At 41.2% G+C, this 27091-nt stretch overlaps 1 protein-coding gene across 1 annotated transcript in view; it reads left to right on the top strand.

Annotated features, from left to right (window-relative positions):
- The first annotated feature begins 5973 nt into the window (after positions 1 to 5973).
- Positions 5974 to 27091, top strand: part of plekhh1 (pleckstrin homology domain containing, family H (with MyTH4 domain) member 1) — a 33315-nt gene continuing 12197 nt past the window's right edge. Inside the window, exons 1-14 of the mRNA XM_029275887.2 lie at positions 5974 to 6206; positions 11191 to 11375; positions 18880 to 18942; positions 20063 to 20212; positions 20311 to 20394; positions 20664 to 20745; positions 21573 to 21755; positions 22146 to 22891; positions 23503 to 23581; positions 25120 to 25211; positions 25347 to 25494; positions 25784 to 25920; positions 26118 to 26228; positions 26566 to 26652. Coding sequence (XP_029131720.2) covers positions 11232 to 11375; positions 18880 to 18942; positions 20063 to 20212; positions 20311 to 20394; positions 20664 to 20745; positions 21573 to 21755; positions 22146 to 22891; positions 23503 to 23581; positions 25120 to 25211; positions 25347 to 25494; positions 25784 to 25920; positions 26118 to 26228; positions 26566 to 26652 — 2106 coding nt within the window. The 5' untranslated portion in view covers positions 5974 to 6206; positions 11191 to 11231. The remainder of the gene's footprint in view (positions 6207 to 11190; positions 11376 to 18879; positions 18943 to 20062; positions 20213 to 20310; positions 20395 to 20663; positions 20746 to 21572; positions 21756 to 22145; positions 22892 to 23502; positions 23582 to 25119; positions 25212 to 25346; positions 25495 to 25783; positions 25921 to 26117; positions 26229 to 26565; positions 26653 to 27091) is intronic.

The raw sequence follows: 27091 nt of genomic DNA, 5'->3' as shown, positions 1-27091 counted from the left end.
ACATGCATACACCTTCAGGAGCAATTTGGGATTCAGTATCTTGCCCAAGGGTACTGTGACAGGGAGAAGGGGGTGGAGATAATCCCAAACTTTCTTTCTTTTTTTTTAAAGATTTATTTTTGGGCTTTTAATGGAGAGATAGGACAGCGGATAGAGTCGGAAAGGAAAGGAGCCACAGGTGGATTAACCTGGGCCGCCTGCTTGGAGGACCATGGCCTCCATACATGGGGCGCGCGCACTTACCACTGCGCCAACCACTGGGCAACCAACACGACCTCTGAGCCACAGCTGCTGTTTACAAATAAACTTTTAGACAAAAAAATTTGTCTGGAAATATGGTCAGTCTTTGCCAAACTTCCGATCAACTCACTGGTGGTTTTTGGTCTTTTTGTGTATTGTAAATCAACAGAATTGTTTAGTTTCAATCAACAATTGATCATTTTTACTTTCTTGACATTTTCTCAAGCTGACTTCTGCAGTAAGAAGCCTCCAGTTTAACACTTAATGCACTCTCTTTTAATGCTTCTATCCAGCTCTTCTTTTGGAAAGTTGGAAATCTCTTCTTATCTGACCCAGACTGTGACCGGGTCAGTACGTATATGTGGAGGTTATATAGCTGTAAGAACACACATTCATCTATGAACACTTGGTGATACTGGCTTTAACCTCCCTCCCTACTGTCCGGCCTCCCCTTCGCTGCCCTGTCAGCTGTGCCTGAGAGTAGGCATGTAAACCATGTCGGCCTGACACCACTTGTTTTGACTGAGAGCACTGAGGCACTGACTTATTGTGCAACACAAGTCAGAGCCTCCAGCCTGGTAAGCCATAACGCCAAAATCCCTGCTGTAGAGCCACGCCTCACAGAGAAGTGACCTTTTCCAGGATGGAATTTGGGAGCATTTTCTCCTGGGAGGTGCAGTTTATCATATCAGATCAAGAGTGAGTCACACAGCTGAGTGTGTTTCTGAGTTCTGTGGCTGTTTACGTGTGAGAAATACACCTTAAAGAGTACTACAGCTCTAAACCCAGGATCCAGAGCTGCATCAGTGCTGTGAATAGATAAACAAAGCTAAAGGCCCCACTTAAACAGCACTTAGATTCAAAGACATCAGTGGAAGAGCCTAGAACTGGCATTCAAACTGTGTATACGTTTGCTCCAGCTGCACTTTTGTTTAATTCTTATTAAACATCAGCATTTTATCTTACCTTTATGGATTTGTTGACATATTGATGCTAGTATTTAGCTCAAACAAAAGCAAGTAAGAATATGGATTCTCATTAGCATCATTAGTTTATTATTAAGACCTTGAACTGAAGATGTGACACAGACATGTTTCCAATTTTTCCCAGAAGCTAGTCGCTGTATTGCAATTAAAAATAAATCCTGGGGCGCTGGTGGGGCAGTGGTTAGTGCGTGCAGCACTAACTGCATGTGTAATGTATGAAGGCTGTAGTCCTGTAAACGGGCGGCCTGGATTAGCATCCAACCTGTGGCTCCCTTCCCGCATGTCATTCCCCACTCTCTCTCTCCCTGATTTCCAACTCTATCCAGTGTCCTGACTCTCCTTTAATGTCACAAAATGCCCAAAAATAAATCTTTAAAAAAGTATTAGTAGTAGTATTTAAAAATTATTTGAAAATCTCAATGTATATAGTGGACCACTTACATCTGTAGGTAAACCTGGAAACTAGAACATTGTGTAAAAAGCTTCCAATTGTTATTGTACTGAATAGGCCCCATCTTGTGGTCCATGTCTACAGGTCTTAGTACACCCATTCATTTTATCTGGCCATCCAAAACCAACAAGCCATTTCAGCTATCAGTGTGGGATTTTCTGGCACAACTTCACCAACTACCAAGGGGCATGGAGAGTGAAAAGGCTTGAAGAGGTCAAAAAGCTTGTGCAACACGTATATGAAGATCAACTTTATTAACAAATAAGACCATTTTTGACCTAAGACGAGTACTTACAAAATCATTGTCTTCCCTTCACAACTCGTTCTGGAATCCCCAAATGGGATTTAGAAAATGTTTCACAAAGGGAGAAAAGGTGGATGTTTTACTTTAAACTCATTTTAAGACATTCAGACATTAGCATTTAGCTCAAAGCACTCCTGTGCTTTGTTAAAGCCTCACAAAACAACTACCAAAGCTGTACACTCATATTAGCATCTAAATACCATCTGTGTGTTATAGTTATAAACAGATGCTCTTTGAGGAGGGGGTGTGACAGAGTATTTGTGTTGCTAGAGTACTTTTATGTGAACATGTGATATTATTTCCATGTCACACTGCATCCTGGTCCATTCCTGGCGTAGACCAGTAGCTGAGGAATACTTGTGGTTATTTGTATGCATTCTCCATCTGACTGGGTCTGATTTGGTCTCCATGCCCTCTTTCTGTATTTGTGCAATACTATTGAAGTCAGTGGACACAGAAGGGTGTGTCACACCACTGCATGCTTGTTACATTAACGCGCAAACTCAAAAAAGTTGTGCCATGGTTCCACTTCAGGCTGAATCATATTAAATGTTCTTGTTTTATGAGACTGCTATTGTTCTTCTGTTGTATAACCTCAGTATGTTATGTGACTAGGGGAGAAGCGAAACTAAAGTCAATTATTTAATTGGGTGTAACACGACAACAATTCCAATTCTCAGAGTGACGTTATAAAATGTTCCAGATGGAGATGGTCAAAGACTAAAAAGGGGGAAACCGATCTTCCCACCAGGGCCACAAATCTGCCTTTTTGATTATCCCCTATTTGTTTCTAAACTACATCACTGATTAAAGCAGCTTGACTTTAAACTGTTTCTGACATCTGAGGGAATCCTTGTGAGATTTAGAAAATGAAGGCCAGGACTCTGAAAGGGATCTGAGACCTGAGCACACTTGTGTTTTGTTGGTGTGGTCTCAAACCTTCCCAAATTATCCCCTCACAATTATTTTACTACCCAGATAATGATTCATTACAGTTGCAAAGCTCCACACGGTGATTTAACAACTTTTTATTCCAGTAAAGCCCAGCCTGCAAACCTCACCAATAAACAAACTACTGTGATTAGGCTACTTAAAACCAAAAAATTGGATTTCTCAGTACTCCCTCATGGTGGTCTCTAAAGTAATAAATAGACTGACAGACTTGTTGGAATACAGACAGCAATCATTTTGTGATTTTGTTTTTAGGTAGTCTCTGGAAGCCACTCCTGGTCCAATATGCAGTCTGTGTGGTGTGGAAGTTTAAGCCTGACATCAGCTTCAGTTTCAAAATGAAAAATCTTTGCAGTTTCTTGGATTCTCAAGTTTCTCACTCAGAAAGAGAAGATTTGAACCTAAGAATTTTTTGCCATGTTAGCAGACTGTCATTGTTGGTCTGTGGTTCGTTTGTTCAACCACTTTGGTCTCGACTAAAATATCTCAACAGCTATTTGAAGGAATGGCATGAAATTTGGTATACATGTTCATGGTTCTCAGTCAATGTCTCTGAAAAATGTGTGATCCATGACATTTCCCAAGAACGATTGGGAATAATTGCCAAGAAATTTAGTTGGCAAAATTTTTTACCCTTCTGGACCAGTTGGTGATCAATTTAATTTTCATTGAGTCAGGTCAAACTTATAACTGTCCAACACTTTTGTTTGTGACTAAATATGTGTAAAACTCATGACTGTATGTTGTTACAACTGAGGCAAAACCAGTAGTTCACTTTTATGCTACGGCCCCAGGCTGGTCGTAAGCATGATTAAACAAACCAGCGAACATGTTTAAAACTAGCTATAGCAGCACGTTTTCTTTAAGAGCATGCTGTTCACATTATGCTTCAGATACAGCCTGTCGGTGTGTGAAACTTTGTGTTTTACTGCTGCTCATCAGCTGATGTAAGGATGCTACAATGGCAAACTAAGATGATGTACATTGTAAAGTAAGCTACACTTCAGCATGTTAGCGTATTGGCTATGTTGCGCTCATGACTTTTTCATGCAACACCAGCATCAGCTGATGTTAGCATCCTGACATGCTATAAGGGTGATGAACATGTTACACATTAGCATAAGCATGGCTATTGTACAAATGTTACTCTACCGTCTTTGGTGATCCCATATTTTATATACGCTCGTACTATTACTTTGCTTGTTAATGACATTCATGGCAGTTCAGTGGTACAGTATTTTTTGTTGAGAGCAATTAATTAGTTAATATTCTGCCCTTTTTGGGGTTCGTATATTTAATCTATGTTCCTACTTTTGTACGTTCACAATAGCTAAAGTCCGAAAAAAGTGTCTGTTTTCATGTACTGCTCCTCCTTGCTCCCTCTATGCTCTGAGTCCGTCAGCTACACTCTGTTGAGCCCCCACTGTTAGACCCCACTTGGGCCAAGTCTGCTCTGATTGGTCTGCCGATCCGCTCTGTCATTATTGGTCAGTTGCTCAGCACGCTTCTCGGAAATTTCAACATGAGCTGCTGGGCTTGCCACAACGAGCCAATGGGCTTAGATCAGTGATCTCACACTGACAATGACGCCGCACTAACACATTTTTATCGAGGGGGGCTAGAACCGAGCGTTACGTGCAGCTAATGCTACAGCTAACATGCGGACATAGGAGAAGCCGTGTTTCTGCGGACTTTGAATTTTTGCACATAGATATGCCTAAACATGCACAGGACACATGGAAAACATACTAAAGAGCATATAAAACCAGAAAAAGCATAATATGGGACCTTTAACATCAAATACTGTAAATATTAATGGTCAAAGCCTGATTGACGTCACCCATTTGTTTCTATTAGGCTGTTTTGGTGGCATATCCATGGCGGTTGCCATATTGGAAATTTCGATTCTATCAAAGAGCTGTAGCTGAGGCTGGCCTGCCTCCTGAAAAATCGCTACACAAGGCAGCTTTCAGTCAAGTCTGTCACCTACCTAAGTAGGCTATACATAACTTGAACGTCTTAATTTCTGCTGTCAAAATTGACATTTTAATATGGGTTGGTTTAAGACTTCCAGGTCTTTTGGAGATAACCTCAAGTAGACGCTCAAGAACTGCAGGGTTTTTGCACTTCTGCATTGGCTTCACTTTTCAACAACCATGTCCAGTCAAGTGGCCTATGTAGCCAAGCTGGCAGCTGTTTGAAACATATTATCATGTTATTAGAATAATCAGCTTTTCACCCAGCATCTGTTATGAAAAGTGGTTAGTGACTTTAAACATAGGCTACTTACAGTTGTCAGGCTATACAGTCTCAGCCAACATCTTTAAGCCCTTATTTTAACTTTTCAATGCACCAAGACATACATTCTACAATTATACAATTCACTTAGCAGATGCTTTTATCCAAAGCGATGTACATCAGAGAGTAAGTACAACACTAATCCATTCATACACTGCCACGAAGCAGCGGGAGCAATGCAGGGTTAGGTGTCTTGCCCAAGGACACATCGGACATGTTGCTCAGCTGGGGATCGAGCCCTTGACCTTCCGGTTGAGAGGCAACAACTCTACCAACTGAGCCACAGCCGCCCGCCTGCCATCAGCATGTTAGCATGGTTATTGAGAAAAGCATAGCCTAATGATGATTGGCCTTAGCTTAGCCATGTTGTGCTTTAATAGAGTCTGAACAGCAAGCATGGCTACAGACTTGAAACCCAGTTGATTTAACTTTTTTATGTAAAACCAACAAGTCCAACTCTGATTTTGTCATGTGTTTGAGCATTACCAAAGGGAATTAAACACCTATGTTCACTGTGTCAAACTATAAAATTAACTCTTTCTGTTACTGTTTAAAGTTAGAAAGGGCAGACCTCCCCCCCTCAGCTCAAAGAAATTCTCTCAAGGCTGTGTTTACATCCTGAAAAAAAAAAAAACCCGAGCCAGCCTTAATGCAATATCCTGAGCAGCTCCTGCACATGAGAGGGGGCCTGACTCCTGGAGAAATTTGATCCTGCAATGGGCCCTTTAAAGGAATATGGGATGAGTCTGTTGAATGGAGCTCAGAGTGAGTCCCACTGAAGTCTGCGCTCCAAAGAAAGCGAAGGACAAGACAGCGGGACATGAAGCACTGAAAACAAATGAATGAGACACGAAAGCGGAGAGAAAGTGGACGGACTGGAAGAAGAAGTTATGAGCCGAACTGCGAAGAATTACCGGGGAAAGTGTCCGTGAGAGGAGAAAGCCGACTGAGGGGGGAGAGACAACAAAGTCACAAGGTAAAAGTAGCAGTCAGTGAAGGGCACAGCTATAGAAACAAACCGATTTATACTTTTGCGTATCGGCTACTGTTTTGGACACATGTTCTACAGGATACATCTAACCAGGACGCTGGAGTTTGATTGTGGACAAAAGTCGCAGCTGGAGCAGAGTATTTTGAGAGATGTTTGAAGCTGGTTGAACTTCTTTTTTTTCCGCTGACCCACTGTTTTACGGTTCCTACTATACTACTAAGTCGTGTGCGTCTGGCACACCTGTTCCTTGTGTCCTTTTTTGGACAAAATCTTAACCCCGTTGCTTTGCGTTGGAGGAGCTTTAAAAAAAAAAAAAAAGATTTATCAAAGTTATACCATGTCTTTATGTTAATCCAGAAAAGGGGACATTTGCCTGGTTGCACTTGCTTGACTTGTAGCCAATGTCTTCCACATATGCACACATACTGTTATTGTGAGCATCTGGAGAAATCATAGCCTTCTCTGCTCCATACATCAATCTGACTCCTCTGTTATTGAACACCCCAAAGCTAAACCTTTCACATATATAATCTCTTGCAATGCATTAAGGGGCGTCTCTTAAAATAAATCATGCTTTTTTTTTTTTTTTTTTTGCTTCAAAACATAGCCTTTGCATGATCTGCATTGCAGCAATATATACCAGGTTTTAGTGAACTCTGCAGGACAGGACTGCTGCAGAGGTAGATGTTTACACCTCAGTACAGAAGAATGTCAGGGCCTGTGTTTAAGCCTGAGACTGATAATGAGTGTGGTCAGTTTGCAGAGGCCTGTCATTAACCTGAGCTGGGAGAGAGCTCTCTTGCTGAGAAAGGTAGGAGGAGAGGATGTAGAGGTAGGAAGGGAGAAAGGAAAGAAGGAAGGAGGGTGGGAAAGGTGCTGCAGGAGGAGAGGGAAGAAGCGCAGGGGGGGATGGAAAGTGAGAGGAGTTGGAGGAGGAGTGAGTCAAGATAGATAAGATTATAAATGGGAGGAGGCTAAACATATGAGGTATATTCATGATTGAAAAAAAGTAGGCTGAAGACTTGCATTGACCTCTGTGGGGCTTTGATTGTCTAATCTGAGTAATTTCTGTGTAGAAATTGCCTTTACAATCTGAATTATTAAAGGTTACAATATAAGTAGAGCAAACGGACACTCCTTTTGCACCAAATAAAATAAAAATTTGTTTTCCAAGAATATGGGCAAAACTTAAGTATTGTGAAGCGGTATTGAGTTCCCCCTCCCCTTTATTTATAGGATTTAACCCCAGCTGTAGCTGTAAAAACAGGACCAAAATAGTGGGGTACTAACAAAAGTGTGAGGCCTACTTGACCGAATGGGAGTCGACAGAGGTCCTTTTTGTAAAACATTCGGGGCCGCCAAGGAGAAGATATAGCAATTTATAACACACCCATACTTGACTCTGTGTGCTCCTAGATAATCTGTCTTTGTCTCCTTTTTGTAAACACAGAGATCTGCCACACTGACACGAATCTGCAGCAACTGACCCACATTTCCACACATGCTCCCGTGCTCTTTGACAGGAGACCTTTTTTTTCATTCTGAAGTGGGATGTGAGGAGGTTGGATGCCAAAATGTGGGGAAGCCAAGTTGGACTTTGGTGGAGACAACAACAGCAGGGATTTGAAATGTCTAGCGGGGATGATATCACTGAACCACCTAATCACTTACATCACCGCAGCTGCATGCTCAGCAGTGTGTCAGTGTGTGTGCACACGTGTGTCTGTTTCCAATCTATTTCAGTCAGTGTGTATCTCCATCTCTGCTCTGCTAAGCAAGCCCTCACGAGTTATGACTAGTTGGGGAGTGTGTGTTTGAATATATGGGGATTAAGGAGGTACTAGTCAATGACAGCACTGACTGGAGACTTGTACTCTGTGCATCCTCTGAAGAGCAGCACACAACCCTAAAGTCTGTGGCTGAGCAAAGATGCAGTCAAACGTTTAAGGTTTTGCAACACACTTCCCCGTCCAAAGAATTTTTAAAACCATCTCCGATGACCTCCAAGTTTTGAATAGAAGCTCTACTTGCTCGATATCAAATCGAACTCCATCTGAGAAATAAAGCAGTATAACTGTCAGTGTAGTCAGTGGAAAGCAAAGGCAGCCCTATAGAAAAGATCCTGCTGGGATCATTGTGGTGGCGTTTCCATTCAGTCGTCTTCCCCAGTGTTTGCTCTGGCTGCGTCTGTGTGCAAAGGTCTAGCAGCTAGATGGAAGTAGAGAAGCTCCAAGGGCCTTCATAACTGTCTACAGCACGGAAAGGACTGCTGCTGCAGATTTTGGGCTCTAGCACCTCTGTTATAGAGCCTGTCACTCTGGGTGGCCTTAGTGCCTCCAAACATTCATCTACCATGCAGATCATGGATAGATTTTTTTGTAGTCTTGGATGTCTATCCTACATTTTTCCAGACAGACAGAGAAGATAATGCACAGTAGAACGTTATTTATCTGAATGTTTATAGCAGTAGACTCAGCCGAAAACTGTCTTTTGTGTTTCTATAAACCGTCCCACAAGATCAAAATGACTCCAACTTAGATTTTAGCTGTTATAAAAGCTACATAACTCCCACACACATGGCCTGTAATATGGGGTTGAGTCTATCCTAATTCACACTCAAACATAGAGGAGATGTGGCCTTTTGTAACCTATGTTTGTCTTCTATACTTATCCTGCCCATGTGGCATTTCAATTTGCTCTTGTTGTTAATTTATCATCTTAACATACAACTAATTTCTTATGTCAAATTTAAAATACAGAGGGCATCGGGAAATATTTAAATTTCAAACTGATTTTTTTATAACTAGCTTCTAGTTAACATACTGTTGTTTGACGTTTTTGATAACCTGTAAGCGTTTTACTGCTTGATACCGTAATTATTAACTTAACAACAACTGATACGGCTTAACACATCCCTTTAACTGTTTGATGGTGTCACAAGATATGATCAGGAAGACACATTTCCAAGCTATGATAGCTAGCTAGTAGCTAATTAAGTAGGCTATATTAACTTTTTGGTGATCATCAGGTTCTTTAGCTACTACTTGCAGCGTTTAACACTTCCTAGCTAACATTAGCCTACTGTTACATAGTGTTAAGAAATATCATAGGGAAAGCGTGTTTCCAGTCTAATAGTTAGCTAGCTAGCTTTCAAGTTAAAACAATATATTTGAAAACTGATAGCTACTGTAGAAAACAGCTAATGATAGCATTCAACCAGTTGTCAATAGCTAATGGTTTATGAAATAGGCTTTGATGTTTTACCTTGAAATGTCTCAATGATTGTCTGTTTTTTCACTACCTTGTGTCTTTTCAGTTTCTGATAAACAGTAGGGGAGCAGAGAAATTATAATGATTTGTTTGATTACCTACATTAATACAGCAACATTCAGGTGTGTGTTGCGTGAGGAAATGGCTGCAGTGTGAATAAGGGGAATTAAGGGTTTCTGACAGTTAAGTACCAATTGTCACACCAGCTTTGTTTCTGATAAGTGAAAAGTGCTACAGGACTGTTGACCGTCATATAGCTTGTTTGCACCCAGCTGTTAGCTGCTGCAGGAGGGCCTGGCTTGTCCTTGCTTGCCCCACTGTGGCCTAGCAGGGTTTATTCAAGCGGTCTGGTTTCCCTCTTCCCCCAGGCCGGCTTCCTGCCTCACTTGACCTTCATATGCACCACTGTGCCCTCAGAGAGCAAGAGGGAGACGTTAGCTGGACCTTGGCTGTCCGGCCTGCGTACAGCGGTTGGCTAGGGAAAACCTCCACATGCATGACTTCTGTAATTTGTTTGCTAGGCCTGTATTTATGAGCATGCTAATTGTAGGGAGTACCATGGTGCAGTTATAGTTGCTGGACTTTGAACGTCTGCTGTTTTGCTGACGCTGTCTGGCTACGCTTCGAGTCTGTCTGAATACTGCTTAATGTTTTAACTCGCTCAGAACTTTATTCAGTTTAATTTGTGCTTAACTTTCTCTTAAACCTCACACATCACTACACCCTTGCTTCTTGTGAGTTGTACCCACAAAGCTGATTGATACAGCTTATTTTATCTCAGGATAAGCAGGGTTTTATTGAACTCACTCAGTAGGGCCTTAACCTTTGTGAATGAGCCACCAGTCAATCCTCTTCAGGTAAAAATAACCTCAGTGCCCCGGTTTCCTACATTCAGTACTTGGCCCATTCATTCTCACACATTCCTTCCTCCTGTCTTTGCCGAGGCGCGCTGTGGGCCCCCCTTCTCTAGCTGTGATGGGACTGTCATGCAGAAAGACACCATTGTGCTGCACGGAATCCTGTTTCAGTCTTGCCTTGTAATTAAGAAGGGATTGCGTGGCGAAGGAGTTGTGGGCTGGGAGGTGGGAGAGAGAGCAAGGGGGGGGAGATTGGGTTAGTAGGTAATTTGGCTAAAAAGCAGAGAGCTGACCTGCTTTGTAGCTGGCAGGCCTGGGAGCCGGCACGCATGAACCCAACTCCCCCACTGACACAGAGCCTCCCTGCTGAGGTTTTGTTCAGTGTGTGTGGGCATGCGGAGAGAAAGCGGACGAGAAGGAAGGAAAGAATCAGGCTATTGCCAAATCTCTAAACTGTATCTGTCTGCGTTTATGTATCTTGGTGGTTGTATGTCAGAAAGTGAGAGGAAGCTTTCATTAAACTCATGTCATTGTTAATCATTACTGTTCACTTTACTCACATTTCCTCAGTGAATCATGGGAAGTGCGGTCAGTGAAAGGAATTTATAGGTGCCAAGTCACTTTTTGTCCTCTTGAGATGTAACTGAAAACAGAGTGGAACTCCTTGAGAAATTGAGATCACATTTCTGTGTCCCCTTTGGATTGGTACATCTCAATTCCTGCCTGCAAGAAACGGACAGAGATTAAATTTGAACATGATGTGACAAAAGTCACATCATACAAACAGAACATCAAAGCATGCAGTGCTAATAGGCTTGTTGTTTTTGTTCCCTGTCTTTCAGTACGTCTGAGTGCAGAGACAGAGCAGCTCCGAATCTTGACCATGGCAGACGTGCTGGAGAGCGGCGGGTCGGGATCCGTCAGAGTGGCCACTGTGGATTGGCAGAAACGCTGCATTGCTCTGGAGATGCAGCTGTTGAGGTTCCGGCTCCAGGCGGGGAAGATACGAGAGCTGCTGGCGGAGAAGGTAAGAGAGAAACTGGTCAGTGTGATAAGGATTTAAGTCTTCTGAAGCCAGTTGCACCCCAACTCTAACGTTTAAACTTTAAAGTTACAACACAGGTCCTGACTAGGTAGAGATGAACTTGTTTCTAAAAATAAGTTCTGCCACAGAAACTATAGCTACTAAAAGTACCAACGCAGGTGGTGTCACAGGTGACATTGCATGGTCATATATCTCCCATAACTCTGCCTCTCCATTGGTATCCGATCCTTTGCTCGTACAAGAGAGAGCCCCTCTGTCTGATAAAGGCTTAGTGCCTGAAACGTTGTTTTAGAGTTGTTGTTCTGACATGAGTAGGCTTTCATATGCATTTCCCATCTCAGAAACTTGTTTTCTTGATGTGTCCAACACAACATGAATGCAGCATATAGCCTCTGTGCATGGAGCATGTGACACCCCAGAAGAAGAAGAGTTAACATGAAGCTTTGTTTACTTTTAACATCAGAAAGTCTCTCATGTTTGATCTCCTGATGTGGCCCAACTTGTATCTGGCTTAAATATTTCAGAATGGACCAAATGTGTAGCTGTTTAAACTTGTCATGCAACTTGAATTCTGCCAAAACACTGAGATGTCTCAGCTTCATCTTCTTCTTCTTCTTCTTCTTCTTCTTCTTCTTCTTCTTCTTCTTCTTCTTCTTCTTCTCCCTGCAGCGCTCTTTAAGTGTTCTTTTATGCATGAGGAGACAATTAAAGCACAAGAATCAGTCTGAAAAACAGGTGTGGATGACTGTATGTTTATGTGTGTGTGAAGTAAGACAGATGAGATTACTCAGCTTATTTGGTAAACATTTGGTCCACTCACTCTGTGTCATCAGTGGTTGGCTTCAGCTTCAAGCCAAGATGAATATTTAACATTTAACTCATCACATCTCGTGCTTCCTCTTGAACTTGGGGGTTATGACCGCCAGCCGCTGGCCAAATGCTTGTAAAGTAGTGGCTGTTGTAAAGCCTGACTGCCAGACACTTTGGAAAGTAATCAGCTGTCAACACAAGATCCAGCTATGTTCTGAATAGTTGTCAGTAAATAGAGTAGAAGTCTTTGGATGAAGAGAAGGAAGAAACACTGCTCTTCTGTCTCCACCATGGGTTTCTTTACATCAGGCTGGCCTTTATAGACTTACATTACTCTGAGCTGCTTTTGATGGAAGCGTTATAGTGCGATCATCTCTAATTCGGTATTGCTGGAGAGGTTCATTCAGTCAGTCAGCAGGATGTTTACAGTCCAAACATGACCTGGTGTCTGATAAGAGCAGGACGACTCCCTGCTGTGTCCAGTGTCAGGTTCTGTCAGACTTCCAGCTGCTCTGATAGACCCCATGCAAAACACACTTTTACTAACAGTTATAACTGACTGAGAAAGTCATTAATACAGAGTAAATCCACCACAGCTACATTGGAAGATGATTTATTGCAAAGGGACTAAAAGTTGTTGTAGCTGATAACTTAAATGACTAAATGATTTGTTAAAGGATCAGCTGGTGATAGTGTATATTTTTCTAGGTTTTTTTTAGATGGCTTTTCTGGTTGGTTAGCCAATATTTCTGAAAACTTGCTCTTAGTCTTTAACCAAGGAGACTAATGTTTGTGTCTCCTATGAAAGCAAAAGTCAATGCTGACATTATTTTAACACTAACTAGGATCTTGAAATCCTCTCCAAGTTGTTTTAATACCTCACCTTTCCAAATGATGGCATTGTTTGTTTTTTCTCTCATCAGATTTTTTTGACCACAAGAAGAATATCTTATCCATGTCCTTATCCATTTATAAAGCCATTAGTTGAAATGAAAGAAAGGAACACTTGTGTATTGGAAATGATCTGGCATTTTTTTTGTGGTACGACTATTGTCGTCCACTACCTTTTCCCCAGGCTTCGTCTGTATAAAGCTTTTGTCCATGTGGCGAGCAAAAAGGCAATAGACAATACACAGTAAATAAGCAGTTATTTAATAAGGACTTAGCTTTACTTGACACCAGATATCTCCATGCAAATGCAACCAATGAAATTGTTGTCCCCTCTTTGAAATGTTTTCTCAACATCAAATCCAATCTAGCTTCTCAAGTTTCTCGTTGAACTGTAAACAATGAAGCACAGAGAGGAAAGACAAGGAAGTCTGCATTGAAGTCCCTTATCCCTGAATGCTGCTTCACTGGAAGCCCTGTAAAGTTTGCAATAGCTCCTACAGGCTATAATATTATCAGCTGATAGCTGGGTTCTGAGATTGTCTTACATGCATGTATTCACAAGCATGAAACATTTGACCTATAAATTGGGCCCTGGATAACATGGGCTGTGTATTTACAATATTTGACCAAGTAGATTAAGCTCCAGTTATCTGTCAGATACACTCAGACAAAGCTAATCTGTGTTGGTTATTGCAACACTGCACTTCATGATGGGTAAGAAAGGAGAGTGGCCAGAGAAATGTGGTTGATGAAGACCTAGTGTTGAAGTAGAACAGCACTTCTCTGATGATGGGACGGTGTGTGAAGACAGATCAATTGTGCGGAAGAGACAGAAAACATAGGAACTGTAAGTTACAGGTAAATGCATACAGCATTATTTGTTTACACAGCATATCACGTCATGTTGTCATTAAGAAGCTAAAGACAGTTACCTTTTTAGCGTGTTGGCCTTACTGCAAGCTCCCAGTTTCACTTCAGCTGTGGCGCCAAGAAAAGAAACGGGTTTCAAGCTTTCTGAAACTGGACTAATTGATTTCCTTCAATTTTTCTCCCTCATAAAAACTCACAGGTTAATAGCCAGCATACACAGTATTTATTGTGAAATGTTAGTTTTGGCCTAGTTGCAAAGAAAAGGAGTTCCAACTCCTTTTTGAGGGGAGGGAAAAACAGCTAATTAATCCCCTATAAACACACATGCATACACACTCTGACACAAGCATAAACACACATACAGCGTGAGCGAGGTTTAAGTGGAGGCCCGTGATGCTGAGTGTGTTTTCCTGGTTCTTTGGAGGGGTGGGGGGCTGGGGGTGCTGAGTGACTACCATTCCGTCATGTTATTGCTGTTTGGAAAGTCTGCTAGTCTGCTTCACGCTCTTCATCCCCTCTCTTGCCAAGTTAGGAGTGTTTTACGGATTGACCCACTTTGGGATGGAAAAACATGAAGAAGAAAAAAAAAGTTGACGTGGTTGCCTGTGACACAGCGTTTATCCCCCGGAGGATGAGTAGAGAGTGAAGGAGATGCCCCATTTGCCTTGTGAGGAGTGTAACAGGACGAGTACTCCATGTAAGAGTTGTGTTTTTGAAGTTTACTGAGGATTAGGAAAGTGTAATCGACGGCTGTCAGCTGGTGGCCTATAAAAACAGAAGCTTCTCCTTACAACAAGGGCTGGAAGAGACTGGAAAGTTGAATGGCTGTGAATGTTTTTTTTTTCTGACATTACACAACACTTTATCATATGAGAAAAATCTCAACATCAGAACAGCAACATTTCCGTACTTTTTTTCTATGCTTCCAAACATCCTGAATTAAATAAACCTAAATAAAAATAAAAGTAAAACCTTGCTAAGAAATAATTTTCAAGAGAAGGGATTCAAGAAGATGTCTTGGTATTGAAATGCTTGTTGAGCCGGTTCAAGAGCAGTCAAGAAACTCATGAAACTCACAAAACTGCATATAGTAGACTGCACCAGATTAGAAACACCGTATTCAGAGGATTTCTTTCAGGTTTTTTTTTTTTTCTTCCATTACATGGATAATCTAATACTGAACAAATTAGACTCTTTAAGCATCATGTGGCTTGAGGAACACAACACAGTTTTAGACTCCGACTGGTTGTATCAGTCAGTGAGGGCGAGTGCTGAAAGGTCAATGGGTTGACATTTGTGCATAAACATTTATCTTCAAGAGAGGATTCATTTGTTTGAATAAGTTCTTGTGATTGTCTTCCTCTTGTCTGAAAGTTTTGGTAAGTTTTTAGGATATGTGATAAATTCCATGAAGAATCAGTTAAATGAGTTTTACCAATCTTTGTATGACTAAAGGCGGTCTCCCTAAAAAAACACTTTTTTGCATCAATATCTTTTTTATCATGAAAGTTGGCTTCTTAGAGAATCATTGTGGTATTTAGTTACTTGTTAGTTTTATCCTTTGTGACTCATTCTCTTCTTCTCCGTCCTCTCTCTCTCTCCCCTGTTCAAAAGGGATTTTAGCATTTAATGATTGAGCCGGGGTCATTATTAACCATCAGCTGTGCACGGCGGTTAATGATTAATAAGTGAAAAGGCTGGTGGAGGCTTTAGTGATCTGATATTTCACAGAGAAACAACTTTGGGTTTGACCCCCTTTTACCTTCTCTTCTGTTCAAATCTATGGCAAGTGTTGCCAACGTGTACAACGTTTGTAGGACTTGAAAAGGAGAAGCTTAACTCTCTGATTTTTAGCTTTTTATTGCATGGACCGTCTGAAGAAAAAGAAGGTAAAAGTAGAGAAAGATGTTGATTGATATAGATGACTGAGTAAATGAGATTTTAAAATCTGTGGCCCTTTGCTCCAGGCAGTAACAGTTAGCTGACTGTGTTGCTGTGACAGATTTGTTATCTGATTGAGAAGCAGATGATCAGGTGTCAGATTTCATCTTATCTCCTCCTCTCTGCGTTATCTGTCCCTCTGGAAAAAAGACTTAAACACAGGGGTCACAGGGCACTGGTGGCCTAGTGGTTGGTGCGTACGCCCAATGTGTGGAGTCTTTCAATGTCTTACAATGTTCTGTAAAACGTTTAAGTTTTCAGTAGAAGTTCGTCAAACAAATGTTATGTTGCTAATATTCACAGTGTATGGTTGCTAGGTAGGAGTATTTTGGATTTGGTGCTCTTCGGAGTATTTACAGCAGTAGGTGGGCATGCATGTGTGATTGACTCCAAAAAAACAATACCAGTGTTCCCAGTGTTACCAAGTACAACATGGATCGTTGATGTGTCGGAGGCCTTTGTCACACAGAAATATACGCTTTTAACAGCCTTTTGTGTGACTACAAAAGAAATGCAGGCGGGTTAGATCAGCTCCGCTGGTTTCAGTCTTTTCGTGGGATTTGATCACATTATGGAAAATTTAGAATTTTGTGATATTTCTACTTAAAGTGTGGCGATACATTTGTCTGAAACCGCTTATTCAAAGCTTTAGGAAACATGACTCCCACCTCGTGCGTTTTCAGCCCTCTCAGCAGCAGAGGATGACAGTTTTTGCACCGTGGCCCGACAGATGCTGGATTGCACACATGGCTGTTTCACGCCTGCTCAGCTACTCGCGCCTCAACAGTTGGACTCTGCAGTAGCTGAACGTACAGACAGAGAGATCTCACTGACAGCATGAGCTCACACAGTCTGTATGCATATCTGATAACTTCAACAGAAGCCACTTTGTCTGCACTGGATCACCAGTTTGAGTAGCAATCAAGGTAGAGATGATATTTGACACTGATTTCAGACCAGGGATCCTTGAAGGAGTACTTTGACAGTTACCATGGGAACTAGCTTGACTAAAGGGGGAAAAAGCATAGAAATTGTTGGGATCAGAAGTATATATATAATATGAGGCCCTATAGTGACCTAGTGGTTAGTTGGTGTGTCCAATGAAGAGGCCACAGTCCTCAAAGTGAGCAGCCCGGGTTTGAATCTGACCTGTGGATCCTTTACAGCCTGTCATTCCCAACTCTCTCTCTCCTTGATTTCCGACTCTATCCACTGTCCTGTCTCCCTTATGAAGGCACATAGAGTTTAAAAAAATAAATTGAAAACAAAGAAATATATTTCCACACTGAGTTAAGTGTAACCTTAAAATAAAGTGTTGATCTTTTAACAAGTTGTTAATATGGAGTTATGATATTGACAGCTAACTATTGACAGCCCTAAAATCATCACCATTTGCTTTTTGTCATCTCAGTATGATTCAGAGTTACTTGAAGGATAGTTATTTTGGTTCTGGCTTAGTACTCTTTCTTCAATCGTGTACATTTTTGACTTTGTACGCACATTTCCACGTGGTCTTAATTAGTTTCTTGACTCTTCTGAGTCAACTTCATGCGAAAAGTTCTCGCCCAATCATGCTCCAACTGCCTCCCGACCTCCTCGCGCTGGATGTGGCAGCTTTAGAGGAAGTCTGCTTGCTTCCACTGATGACAACCTCTCACATCTGGTCTACATTGTGACTCCTGACGCACTTTATATTCACCTAAAGGGCTTGCTTTCTTGCCTCTCCTATTTTTGTTTGTTTTGAATGGCTGACAAAGTGCTGTGCGCTATTTGGCTCAAGCTCTTACTGACTCATGGTGAAGGTTTTTGACCTTGAGGTGAGGAGTCATCCAACCACTAACCGTCAACGCGCTCTCTGGCTGTAGTGGTGTTAATCTGGCTGTGAGGAAGCTCTCAAGTGTTGTTAGAGGTGGATTCTGGGAAAACGGGGTGTTAAGGGAGGTGACGAGAAGAGAGAGAAAAAGACAAAAGGAAGGGAAACAAAGATGACTGGAGGAATTCAAAAGCATCTCTAGGGCAGAGTGAATCCATTAGTCTGTTTGTTCTCCTTTCACCTGGGTCACTGAGCTCATAGGAGAGGGAGTCCTGTGTTGAACTTTCTGAGGGAGAAGACGCTCGCAGATGTGTGCATACTTGCAGGATGGACGGTGTTTGCCTTTGAAAGCATGAGTATGCACGCTTGCACAAAAGGTGACGCAAGCTTGTGCACACACATAGTAGCATTCTTCTGTCACAGTGCTGTTTGACCAGCGGGAAAGATGTTCAGCCTCCTCCGAGGGGCCTCTCTGCTGCTTCTGAAGTACGTCTCTGCGCCCTTCTGTTTAAAGTGCCACTCCTCGTTTAACATCAATTAAACAATTTTGCAGAATCTTGAAGAATATGCCTCCTGAGTTGCTTCCTCCTACAGTTTAGACCCCTTATGTGTAAAATAACCTTTATTAATATAAATAATATGTTAAAGAAAAACAAGTTACAAAGTGCCTCACAAACAGGCAGGTTATATAATCATATATAAAAACAAAGATTTAAAAAAAATCTATTTTTTTCAATAACATAACATTTGTTAAAGGAAGTACAAAAAAAAAGTCATGTAAAAAAAAAGTTTGTTCAAAGGAATCGGTGACTCATCTGACCCGATCTCTTTAGGCAGATTATTCCAGAGCCTTGGGGACCTTTTGATTGTTTCACGATTTTCCTGACTAGCAACACTTTCCGAGCAGAGTTGGTTTTTCACAGCTTCCCACTATATCAGTCATTGAGATTTCTTCCCTTTGGCAGCAGTGCTTATGAGGGATTAAGTGTGTCTGCTTGCTTCTGTAGCATTCTTGCTGGTCTATCTGTCCTAAAGGGCTTTATGTGTCAGGTTATGGGATGTTTCTTGCTTGAACCTGTCAGTGTTCTGTTTTCAAAGTCGATTGTAACTCTTGACTTGCTGTAAGAAGAATCACTGTAACCTCTTCTGTGTTTATTTCAGATGCAGGAGTTGGAGCAAAGGGTGACAGAGGCTGACCAGCGAGCTGAGAGTGCTGAGAAACAGGTAGAGGGGAATCCCAACTTGTCAAAGCTAAACCATATGGTTCTGCTTACTTGATGAGATCTGGAAATGTGGCAAAAACACAAAAAGAAGTAAAAAAAAAAAAACAAGCACTGATTTGTCAAACAAGATTTAAATAATGTTAGGGAGGACTCAGCACAAAGTTAAAAGCGTGTGTGTGCTGCACTCCACAGCTTCTTCCAGATGATCTTAGCATCTTTAATAAAATAAAAGTTATGTAGAAACTAGTAATATTACAACTTGAAAATTGTTCACTTTTCAGGAGAGCTGGCAATTAAACCTGCAGATATTGTAGGGGGACACCAACAGCAGCAATGGCAGCTTGTCAACTTCCGGTCCCCCCCCCCTCCGGGATTCACAAACCCTGAAGAATTTAACATAATCCTTGTGAATTGAATCTGTGAATTGAATTGAATCCTATTTTTGCTGGACAACCGAAACAGCAGCACTCACTCAACTTGGTCAGTGTTGGACAAAGTACTAAGTAAACTCTTCACTCAGAGTCCACTAAAAATACTTTTTCAGTGTTTACCATTAAACAGTATGTCTAAGTGACAGGGTAAAGGTAATGAGTAAGCCTTATATTTACTTTATTTTTATTTTTTGAAGGGAAAAAGGAACAGCTTCCATCCTCATAAATAAACTTTTAGCCCAACATCAAGGGATGTAAGAGGAAATCCTAAATTTGGAAACCATAAAGAAACACAAGCAGTAGGATTTTGTGTATTTTGTCAGAGTATGAGTCAGCCTTTGATGGGATTTAACAAAAGGAGAGTGTGGTTTAAGGATAAGAAACCTCATACATTACATATGACACATACTCTTTCTCGCTGTTCTGTTTAATCTCCCATTTGCTGTCATTACTGGCTGCTCCAGGTGTTTTCTGTAGGTGGTAATTTGATGGTGCCCTGTCTTTAAAAACAAGAAATACCTTCAGGCTTAGAAGGTTTTTTTTCCCCTCGTCTGAGTTGGCAAAAAAAAGGAACCTGAGTATTTTCCTCTCTGCTTTTGTCTGCTGCCCATCAGAACTAAATGAATCGTACAGATTTGAGCTCCCTTTTAGCCTTGCATGTGCATTCAATCCTCTAATTATGCGTTTCAGATCCATGTCATGGAAGAAAAGCTAAAGTCTGCAAACATACAAACCAGTGACTCGGAGAGCTCGCTTTACAGAAAGTATCAAGACCTGAGCAGTCAGGTGGAGGATAAAGATGCTGTGATAAAGAGGTTAGAGGTGCAGCTGGAAAAACAGGTATGGACGGATCCATCTGATAAAGAACAGAAATGTCCATGTATGTTCAGGATGTATGGGATGAACTAATCCGAAACCTCTGTTTTCTGTGACCGCAGATCTTAGTCAGAGCCCAGGAGGCAAAAGTTATTGAGGAGAAGGCTGCCAAGATAAAAGACTGGGTCACCGTAAAGCTTCGAGAGGTAAGCTCACATGTCTACAGATACTCCTGACTGAGGGAAGCAGGGGCCTCTTGGAAAGATCTCACACTGTTGAGATGCATCATCTGAGGCAGAAAAGAGATGCTTACGGTGAAATGTATCATCTACAGCTGGTTATTCAGTCTTCAAACCACCAGAAACAACTCTGTTTTTATCATTTAATCATGTACCCTGCGAGACCAGAAAACAGCATTATAAAATGTTTTTTACTTTAAAGGTTGTTGTTAAGAGATGTATGTGCTGTGTTACAGATGGAACAAGAGAACCAGCAGTTGAAAATGGCTAACCTGAAGCAGTCAGAACAGATCATGTTGCTGCAGGACAAACTACAAGGTGAATACTGATGTTTGAATCTTTAAATGACTGAACTTTAAACTGAGAAGGGCAGAGATGGAGAAAAAGTACCGGTAGATTCTTGGCTAGTTATGAATAATTCTTGTTACAATTTGACATACAACTTGATTCCTGCCACTCTAGCTCAGAGATTTGCATAGCTAGTAAGAATAAGCAAGAGTTCAGCCTGTTTAGCTTCAGGCCAATTAAGTTAACTGGACTCCCTAACAACCAAGATGTCTGTTTATTAAAGTGGATCTTTCAAAAAAGGAAAAAAGACCCAATAGCTGGTAGAATGAAGCTTTTGTTTTAGATACGGCTGCCATGGCTAATCTCAGCTATCTTACTCTTGATAGAGTGATTTGTTTTAGGGGTTGCTTTGGTTGCAGTTTTGTATTGTTCTCAGTTTTTCTTTCACTGGAGGTTTTATAAAGCTGTCTTTACAGAAATTACATATACAGTTTACGGTGCAAACTTTTTTACATCAATGTTGAAAACGTCAACCCAGTATTAACCAAATGAAAGGAGGATTTGAGGAAAGCTAGCTTTGTTTTCCAGTTTGTACAGGTCGTTCAGCAGACAAGCTGCTTATTGTGTAAAAGTCAATTTATCTTTTGAATGTAACACAAAAAATGTTAACATTACTTTTGAGGTGTTGCCCTCCTGAAGATTTCTTACCTCTGACATTGCATGGCTTTATTTTGCTACCATTGTTAAGTAAATGTCAGGTAGACACCCGGTGATTGGATGTCTCTGTTTGGACACGTTCCCAGAGCTCCAATGAGAAAGAAACGTAAGAAGTAAACAGTATTTTCTTTCTCCCCCAGCCCTCTTGGAGAAGCCTGCATCCTGTGGATCTCCTGCCACCTCCCCTGTAATGGATACCCACCTGGTGCCCAGCAGTCCGCTGTTTCCTCCCAGCTGCCCCGGCACACCACCTGCCCAGGACGACAGCTGGAGACAGACAGGTCCCCGAGGAGCTGCCTCTAATGTCAAGACCTCGCCAACAGGTGGGCTGCCCTTGATGAGTCTTTTCTTAGGATGTGTATCAAGAAGCAATGAATATTGGTCATTCAAGTCTGGCTGATGACAAGACTGCAACAAAAACAGCAACAGATTAGGAGCATAACCAAAACCCATTCAGCCACCACAAATACCAAAACATGTCTTTCTTTTCACATTTATAATTGGTAACAATTTACAGCATGTCGTATTTTATGATAAAGGAAAATGAGTTCTTTTTGGTTTTAGTTTGTTAATGGAGTTTCTGTTTTTAAAACGAAGATATATTATTCTGATGACCAATCAATAAAATTGTCTTCAAACATATCTTAAAAGAATCCCCACTGTTGATCCATATTTGTTTCTATTAGAGAACATTTTTCAATCTGTCTCCTCAGATGTAAAAAGGAATCCTGAACAGTCCAGTAAAGGGGTTTGCTTGGGAGACCTCGCAGCCCATGATTCGCTCACCCAGGGTTGGAGCAGGGAGGGTCCCTGTAGTCCTGTTTCCATTATTGGACCAGAGCTCCCAGTGGGCACCTCTGACAGAGACAACTCCTCCGATGAGCTCAACAGTAAATTCCGCTCTCAGTGCCTCCACTCGTCCTCTTCCTCGTCTTCTTCCTCCTCAGCCTATGAGATGGCCCATGGACCAAGCTCCCCGGAGCCGTCCATCAGAATAACACCCAAAAGCCCGCTCTTATCCCGCTCACCCTCCACCAACAACCCCTTCCCAAATCCTCAGATTCACCTGTCAGGCACCAGCATGACGTTACCCAAAGTACGGACTCCACTCACTCCCAGGGACAGCATCCAGCTGGTGAAGAAGCACTACAGCCAGCCGCAGCCCAGCCTGGACCGACTCCACCACCTCAATGTTAACATCGACATCATGACCCCGTCCTCCACCTCTTCCACCCTCAAGAGCACAGGCACGGCTACCTCGCCCTTCTCGCAGGTTGTCGAGGAAACGGACATCGATGACGGCCTTCCTGACAGCATGGACGGGGTGGTGGAGGGGTCTGGATCAGAGGAGACAGTCAAGGATGGAGTCTCCTTTGTGGGTCTCGCAGAGGAGCTGGAGCGGCTGGATCCAGATGTTCTGAAGCCGCCAACACCTCCTTTACACCGCTTTCCTTCATGGGTATGAGATAGTGTCAAATATAAATGATCTTCTCTGCACTTTTTGAATTATTTCTACAAATATGTGCAACTTTGATTACATCCCCTGTCTTTTTTGTTTCAATAAAGAGTCAGGACTGAAAAAAATAAATCACCAAAAGCATGGAATTTATAACTTGCCTGTTTGATAGGTGATTTTTAAAGTTACTAACAACAATGCATTGTAAAACAGTGGGTTATTTGTTGTACTATTTTTCTACTATAGAAAGCTAGAAACAACACATACAGTTAAATAAAAACAGTTAGGAGAAATAACTAATATACAACAAATGTTTTATTAAGCTTTAAAGATTCTAGCTTTAAACAGAGCTAGACTAGCTTTTATTGTTTCAAATCTTCATGCTAAACTAAGCTAATCTGCTTTTGTTGGCATCATTTCATATTGATGTACGTACTGTATAGGGAGCAGTATAAGTTTTCTCATTTAATCTTTGGCAATATAAGATGTGTCATTTTCAAATCTGTTAAGCAAAGATATCCACGCCAAATTGTCTTTCAATCTATCTCAAGATGTATAAAATAAATGTCTAAAAAACTTTTAGACGGATAATCATGACTTGCTGATCCCTACAGGAGAGTCGGATCTACGCTGTGGCAAAGTCAGGAATGAGAGTCTCAGAGGCAAGTCCTGGGGCAAGAGGTCTTGGACGAGGTGAGTTAGCCGCACTGAGAGACAACAAAAAAAAGCTGTCACATGTAAAGTGTTGTCTTACGTATGTGTGTGTGTGTGTCATATTCCTGGGTGGTGAAGGAGACGAGTCAGACATGTGAAGTGACATGTCATTCAGCTGAGTCTAAATCTGCTGTAGAGGTGTGTGTGTGTGTGGTTAGTTTGGATCTGTCATTGCTGCCTTTGATGTCACTTCCACTCGCCTGAGGCTCCACACACCTGCACAGGTGCGGGATCTTCTTTGCAAGGCTTTTGAGACCCCCCTTGTGCTTTTTGTAAGACCTGAGAAAGGGGAGTGGGGGGGGGGGTTAAGTGGAGCGGAGGGGGAGGTTGCTTTTTAATCAGCTGCGATGAAAGGTCTTGGTCTGAGTGTAATTATAGCTATGCTTCTGTCCCGACATCATCCGTTTTACACACAGTAAGATGTGACAGCTCTCCTACTGTACAATATCCTCATTGCGGAAGTATCTGACTGCCAAGGATGTGTTTTGGATTAAGTCATAGTTTGCTCAGCTTAATCACCTTCTACTCAAGTTTGTGCCTAAATGTGCATTAGTAGGTTCTGCTTCTTTTTTTTCTTTTTTATTTCAGGCAGTTTTATTTAAACTTTTTAATTTGGGTTGAAGACACAATTCTGAGTGGGAACTCAAGAGATTTAAAAATGTGTATATTTTTGAAGGCAGATAGCCTAGTGGTTAGGTCCCACCACATGTACAGAGGCTGAAGTCATCCAAGCAGACAGCAGGGTATCGCGTGTCACCCCACTATATCTTCCCTATTTCCCACTCTATCAACAGTCCTCTGAAAAAAAGGTATAACAAACTTCCCAAAATACCTTTAAAAAAGAAATTACATTTATTCTTTTTATTTTTATTTAAATAATAAAATCATTTTATGTATATATATTACTCCACTGCCACTATAATGCGGCCTTAGTTACAACTTTTCTTGATTTTAGGCTATCAAGTAAATGGTTCAACAGTCTTATAGCTCCTTATTAAGTTAAAGTTATATAAAGTTTTTATAGTTTTACGTGATGTTGTGTTTAATAACCGAGTGAAGGTTACTGGTTTCTAGTATTTATGATTTATTAAGTGTATTGTTTGATGTGCGCTGTTCTGAGTGGTATGTTGTTACGTAAATGACAATAAGCAATGTTAGCTTGCGTTTCTAGCTTAAAGCAGTTAAGTGACTTTTTAAGAAGAAATAACAATGAAGAAATATTAATATCCTTGAAAACAAAATCCTTAACATATTAATAATGAGCAACAAGGCTTATTTCAAAAGGTTTTGGTGCTATACAATATTAGCAGTAGCTTATAGTTTATGCTAATGTTAGCTAACACGCTGATGTGTACTCTTGCTATTTTCACAATATTTTGGTATTTTAAAGTGTTGATTAATTATCTGATATTTAAATTTTTGGTAAAAAGTAACATAACATTACTCAAGGCTGTTATGCTGTGCTACAAACATTGCAGAATATATTTTGAATAAGTGTTTCTTGTTGTATTTTGCAGTGTCTAATTTACCACAATATCCAGCGGCAGGTCCGTTCACTCAGTTAATCTACAAGAATATCAACGTACCAGTTTATACCACACTGAAAGGGGTGAGTGAAACATTCTTCATCATTAAAGCTGCAGCTGGATCTGTGTTTTCCTTTAAATGCAGCTTTTTTTTGTGTTGTTAAAATGAAACTAGTTTTTATGTCTTCTGAAATTACAGTAGCTCTTGTTTGTTTCAGAAAGCCACTCAGATCAGCAGTGTACCTCTGCCTGACGATGACTCTGGGTCTGAGGACGACAGCAGCTCTCTGGCCAGTTTGCGGACCTCCATCCTGAGTCCGGACAGGAAGGGGAGCGTTCCTGGGAGCCCGAGAGCTGTCAAGAGAGGTGGGGATTTGGATTACATCTCAAAGCAGACATCAAAAAACATTTTTTCTTTCCGCTTACAAATGTATAATTTCTGAGTCAAGGTAGAACTGCCATTGTTAGAGCTTGTCAAAAAAAATTATTCAAATTCTGGGGTTATGTTACATTTTTTTATCAGCCTTACTTTGCAATGAGCTTCAAAATACAAGAGATTGTTGAAGTTGATCTTGGGAGTCTAGATCTTACCTTACAGTGTTTTATTTCTTAAATCAGCTGTTACCTCATTTTTGCACCATCTCCTGTTTCCTAGGTGTGTCCATGTCCTCCATCAGCTCTGAGAGTGATTATGCCATTCCTCCTGATGCCTACTCCCTGGACAGTGACTACTCAGAACCAGAACATAAAGTCCAACGAACCTCCTCCTATTCCTGTGAGAGCACTGGGCCTGTAAGTGAAGACTGTTATGGTCAAGGCCTTTGGATATAATCTCATCTGTAGTTTTTAATATCAAGATAGTTAAAGTGCCAATAAGTGGTCAGTCCAGAAACAAAAATGCAAAAACTAAGAGATGAAGAAGTTATTGAAGTCAGTCAAACAGAGTATTACTGGACAGTTTTGGATTCCTGTGCTGTGTGTTTTTGTAGGAGATGCTGGAGAAGTCAGGCTACCTGCTGAAGATGGGTAGTCAGGTTAAAGCCTGGAAGCGTCGCTGGTTCATCCTGAGGAATGGAGAGATCCTCTACTACAAATCTCCTGTGAGTGTTTCTGAGCTCGTCTGTCTGCTTCCTTCTAAGGTTTTACTATCTGCACTGAAAACATTGCAGGAATATTTTAAAAAATCTTGGGATTTTTCTTGGAAGAAGGCTGCAGCTGAAAGCACCATCTCAACCAACTGCCATCATGACAACTCATCACTAGAGATTTTGTCTGTGTAGATCAAAAGTAGTATATAATTCCTGCAATTACAAACGTTTTCTCTGAACTGAAATATAATTTTGGACAGCAGCAGAAAATGGATACGTGTGTGTATTTTTTGTGCAAATGATGAAGCAACATTAAATGACACATGTGTGTTCAAATGTTTGTCTGCAGAGTGATGTGATCAGGAAACCTCAGGGTCAGATTGAGCTGAACTCGTCCTGCTGTATTGTTCGTGGAGAAGGAGCGCAGACATTTCAAGTAAGTGGAAAACATTTTGTAATTCATTTAGACTTTAGGTTTATGGCCTTGTAGGTTTATATATGAGGAATTTGACCTGACTGTTTTATTTGGGGTAAAGAGGGTGGGGGGGCGGATTTATGCTTTCATTTAAGATAGGACAGTGGATGGAACCAGGGGAGTGGGGAATGACATGTGGGAAAGGAGTCACAGGCCGGGCTTGAACCCAAGGTTGCACATAAACCACATGCACCAGGCCACCGGCACCCCCATATGTTTTTAAATATAAAAAACATTATATAAAATCCATATAAAATGTATTTCTTGCTGTATGATCAAAAAAAAAATGATTTGAGTTTGCAAAAGTTTTAGAAATCTTAAGTACAGGATCTCAACAGTGTACTAAGACGATGAAGGTTTGATTTCTGCTGTGTTACGTTCTTCTACAGGTTGTGCAATG

This window comes from Labrus bergylta, chromosome 18 (genome assembly GCF_963930695.1).
Source record: "Labrus bergylta chromosome 18, fLabBer1.1, whole genome shotgun sequence".
Taxonomy (NCBI): domain Eukaryota; kingdom Metazoa; phylum Chordata; class Actinopteri; order Labriformes; family Labridae; genus Labrus; species Labrus bergylta.
This window is presented reverse-complemented; position numbering and strand designations above follow the sequence as displayed.